Genomic DNA, 5,270 nt, shown 5'->3' with positions numbered 1-5,270 from the left:
GTGGGAGGTAAACACAATTCACTGATTAACTCTAATAAACTTTGTTAAAAACCGTACATGTTACAATATATGTGACAGTTATATGGTGGGAGGTAAACACAATTCACTGATTAACTCTAATAAACTTTGTTAAAAACCGTACATGTTACAATATATGTGACAGTTATATGGTGGGAGGTAAACACAATTCACTGATTAACTCTAATAAACTTTGTTAAAAACCGTACATGTTACAATATATGTGACAGTTATATGGTGGGAGGTAAACACAATTCACTGATTAACTCTAGTAAACTTTGTTAAAAATCGTACATTTGACAGTATGACAGCTGGTGTCAATAATTAAAACGTTTGCTGGGGAAAAACGAACAAAAACTAAACGTTTTACTTTAAAAAAGGACATAAAACCAAAGATATATATATAAATAAAGCCAAATATGTTTTTGGCACATTTATTAAGTGTACAGTGTTAAGAAGCTTGAACTTTGTTTCAGGTAACTTAATCATTTCTTTAAGTATATTAGCTCGTTTTAAATATTTTTATAAACTCAACCACTATATCGGATATCTAATTTCTTATATCTTTTTACTCCAAATGGTTTTGAAGATCAGAAATGATTTTCCTAACGAAGCACTTTCCATGTTTCCGGATTAAACATATCATTTAAAGGTTTCGAGAAACATAGAAACAACTACTAGTCTCAAGAATGGGTGAATTTTTTTATTTTTTTGAAGTAGTATGATACACTGAGAGTATAATTCTTAAATATCATAGTATAAAATATACTCTGACATTCCATAATATTGCACGCATGTAAAGTAATACAAAATTAATCAGTTGTTTGTTTCGAAGCACAAAGCTACTCAAAGGGCCATCTGTGCTCTGCCCATCACGGGTATCGAAACCCGGTTTCTAGCAGTATAAGTCCGCAGAAATACCACTGTGCCCCTTGTGGGCATTGTAATAGTGCCATCATCATCTGGTATTCCCAGATAGTCACCCTTCCAAATACTAACAGGGACAAACATTGACTAGACGAGACCCGGATTTTTTCAATGTGGTATGAACGATGGCTATAATCAGTTGGAAATCATGGCATATTTATGTATTTAGATTTACAATTTATGATAAAGTGACATTTAAATGTGCATTATTAGCTGGAGTGAATTAAAACCAAATATACGTTATTAAAAACAGGTAACTATTAATTATCAACGTTTCAGTAGTGCGCTTTTCAATCTACCAATTGTAAATGTAAATTAAGACAAAAACTTATTTGTTCATTAGGGGGGTAAAAAAAGGGGGAATTGGAAGGCTAGAGATTTTGACCTTCGATGTATATTTGTCATTTTACCGTTGAAAAAAGGAATGTTTCAAAAAACGTACACGCGGCTCGCTGTTCCAGATTTCGCCCTGCTTTATTATTTCTTGGTTATCTTGGGTCTTTATATGGTTACCGCCATTTGCTTCCCCTGCACTTGAAAGAAACATTAGTCTCTTCAATATGTTATATAACCTTTTTTTTTGGATTCGTCCATTTTTTGTTTCTCTACCTTTAGCTGTATTCTGTTATGTAAGACTTTATATCTCTTCTCTTATTTTAATTGGTTCATATTATTTCCGTATAATTTTATGAATTATTCTATTTGTTAAATTCTCTATGCCCGTACTACATTTGAGTAACTAGGAAAGAACATTCCATTTTTTATAGCTTAATAACTATAAATTAATTTTTCTAAAGGAATAGAGTATTATACGATCTTATTGATACTAGCAGCCTTATTCACTATAGGTTGGTTTGACTTTCATTTATTGGTACTTGCAGGCTTGTTGACTATATGTTGGTTTAACTTTCATTTATTGGTACTTGAAACGTTATTAACTATAGGTTGGTTTATCTTTCATGCATTGGTACTAGCAGCCTTATTCACTATAGGTTGGTTTAACGTTCGCTTATTGGGTTAATTCGTGTAATAATCTCAAAATAATGTACTTAACTCTACAATAATGTATTCTTTTGAATTAGAACTTAATTATAAAAAAGATATAACTAACATATATAGAATTTTTTTTCATTGTTGATAGATAATGATTTATATTTTTCTGAATTTTGAACTGTAGCACTTATGATTATGTGTATAAAACGTAACAGCGTACAGTTACACCCTTCAAGAGTTCTTGTAAGTCTTTTGCTTATTACGGAGCCAATTATTTCTCTCATTAAAACCAATTTTGGTCAATATTTACTCCATGATTTTTATACGTTTTTTTTTTCTCATTCTTACTTCTTGCAAGCTTCAGTTTCTATACTGTTCTGTCATGCACATAATACCGCTTAAAATTAGCTATCTTCAATAGTTATCTTCTGTTTCAGTTCCCATTAGGTGTATTCATGAAGTTCGAGCCGGTAAGACCACCGAATTACTCAGAAGGAAAGATATAGCTGGTGGTTACGACGAAGCGTGTGCTTTTTCAATCATCTTCGGAAGCAGATATAAATCTGTTGATCTTATAGCTTCATCTGCTGACGAGGCTAACATTTGGATTTCGGGACTAAGTGTTCTCATTGGTGGATACAAAGGTATTTCTACGGCTTGTTAGTCTTAGCATATTCTGTTTTATATTCAAGTATAACCATTAGCATAATAATTTCGATTATCAATTTAATGGAGATGAATAAATATTTGTACTTTAGGTTCTTAAAAGTTTGTTTGTTTGTTTGCAGTTAACCACATAGCTGTACAATAGACTATCTGTACTCTTCCAACCACGAGTATCGAAACCTGGTTTCTAGCGTTGTAAGTCCGCAGAGATACCGCTGTACCACTGGGGGGGGGGGGGCATCTTAAAAGTAAACAAAGATCATGAATTGACACAAGGAGATCTATGTCAGTTTTTTAATGTTTATATATATATTTTTCGTTTTTTTTTTCAAGTTATTTTTGTGAGTTTGGTTCTAATCAACGGCTAAGACAGATTTATCGATTTTTTGTCAAGTGAAGTGATTTAGAATTTACATACGTTTAAAGAGGAGATAAATTGAAAATTTTATATGGTTATAAATAAACAACGTAAATGTGCCCTTAGAGCTGTACTATACGTACATCTACACGAAAGCTCATATATCTATATATGCCATAATATAGTGAATACAGAGTCCGGGCGTGGCCAATTGGTTAGTGTTTCGGTATTCGAGATATGTCATTACTTTTTTCTGTAATTATGTTACCCGATTCAAAGAAACGGAGAAACCTCTTGAGGAGGCGTGTACTACTCGTTCACTGCCTTCTTAGTGGCCAGAACCTCCAAACTAGGGACGGCTATACTTGAATCTTTGGTCAGTCTGGTTAAACAACCTATGCACAATGTGCCATTAAAGTTAAAAATTCCAATTGCCAGTGAAAGTTTTCACTTTGTGTTTTTTTCCACCAGTTCTTTCCTTGTTGTTGTTGTTGCTATCACTCGGTGTCATCAAAGCTAATTTGCTATGATAACCATGACCATTGAATTGAAAACTGAAACAGAGATTTTCCATAATATTTAGTTATACACGAGTTTCTATTCGCCATTCAAAGGAGCATTTCGCTACAGGGTCAAAATTCGAGGCACGTGCCGCTAATGCCTCTTCCCCGGTTCTGCCGCCTGTGTTTATGAATAATTCTTGCTGTATAGGAATTACTTTTCAAGTACTGTCTTATTCGTAATACCTCCTCTCTGTGCCATGTTAGTGAGACTGTCCACCTTTACTAGATTTAAACTGCAATTATTTACAGGCTCTAATTTTGTCTATGGACAGAAGCAGTTTTGTTACTATAACCTGAAAAATAAAACTTGTAGAAACTGCTTTAAAAACAGGCAAAAAACCGCTAGGGAGTTACGAACAGAAGTGGTCTTTTCGCTATAACATTACCTATAAAAATACTATAGAAAGTACTTTGAAGAAGCCGCTAGGAAAGTATGTACAAAAGTGTTCTTGTCGCTATAACATTACCTGTAAACAAATACTATAGAAAGTACTTTAAAGAAGCCGCTAGGATGGTGTGTACATAAGTGGTCTTGTCGCTATAACATTACCTGTAAATATACCATAGAAAGTACTTTAAAGAAGCCGTTAGGAAGGCATGTACAAAAGTGGTCTTGTCGCTATAACATTACCTGTAAATATACCAAAGAAAGTACTTTGAAGAAGCCGCTAGGAAGGTGTGTACAAAAGTGGTCTTGACCCTATAACATTACCTGTAAAAATACCATAGAAAGTACTTTAAAAAAGCCGCTAAGAAGGTATTTACAAAAGTGGTCTTGTCGCTATAACATTACCTGTAAAAATAGCGCAGATAGCCCTCGAGAAGCTCTGCGTGATTGTTTGTAATTAAGCACAAAGCTACACAATGGGCTATCTGTGATCTGCACACCACGGGTATCGAAACCCGGATTCTAGCGTTGTAAGTCCGCAGACATACCGCTGTGCCACTGGGGGCGCTCTGCATGAACAACTGATATCAGTTTATAGATCTGGATTTTCATCACTCTACTCATAATTCATTGACTCCGAATAATTGTGACCCAATATTACATACAAAGGTTTTAAATTATTTCTAGATTACTGACATTATGAAAAAAAAGCCATGTAATTTTTGTACGAATTACTTCGTTGAGTGTAGGTTTAGTCAAGATAATGGCCGGTTGTATAATTTTGTGATAATGTTAATGACTTATGTGACTCATTCAAATAATGAATTGAGTAATGACTTCATTTCCGTGTTGAAACTTTACTGATCACAGTGATCCATGCCCCCCAATGACATAGCGTGATGTCTGCGGTAGAAACCGGGTTTCGATACCCGTGGTGCGCAGAGCACAGATAGCCCATTGTGGTTAACTTCAAACAAACTAAAGTATTTATTCATTTGATTATTAGTAAAACGGTCGTTTTTTTATTGTTATATAATACATATTTTAATAATATCGACAATTCTCTGTAAAGTTACATGAAACTCTAACTCTTTCTCGTCGTCTTCAACTTAAGTATAACAGTATTTTCAGTAATGTTTGGAATTACGTTATAGATAAATATAAGTAGCAAAAAGTTAGGTGTGGAAAAGCTGAAATGTATCAGTGTTTTAACTGTTCATGAAGACAGGAGCCTGGCATGGCCTGGTGGTTAGGGTATTCGACTCGCAGGTTCTAGTGCCTGGCATGGCCTGGTGGTTAGGGTGCTCGACTCGCAGATTCTAGTGCCTGGCATGGCCTGGTGGTTAGGGTGCTCGAC

At 34.5% G+C, this 5,270-nt stretch overlaps 1 protein-coding gene across 1 annotated transcript in view; it reads left to right on the top strand.

The window, feature by feature from the left end:
- The window catches only part of LOC106470973 (inactive phospholipase C-like protein 2), a gene marked incomplete at both ends in the record, with an annotated part of 65,913 nt that overhangs the window by 6,404 nt on the left and 54,239 nt on the right, over window positions 1-5,270 (top strand). The window contains one exon of the mRNA XM_022399622.1: window positions 2,376-2,582. Within this exon, the coding sequence (XP_022255330.1) occupies window positions 2,376-2,582 (207 nt within the window). The remainder of the gene's footprint in view (window positions 1-2,375; window positions 2,583-5,270) is intronic.

This window comes from Limulus polyphemus, unplaced genomic scaffold (assembly GCF_000517525.1).
Source record: "Limulus polyphemus unplaced genomic scaffold, Limulus_polyphemus-2.1.2 Scaffold4330, whole genome shotgun sequence".
Taxonomy (NCBI): Eukaryota; Metazoa; Arthropoda; class Merostomata; order Xiphosura; family Limulidae; genus Limulus; species Limulus polyphemus.
Note: the sequence above shows the minus strand (reverse complement) of the source record. Positions and strands in the feature narration are given on the sequence as shown.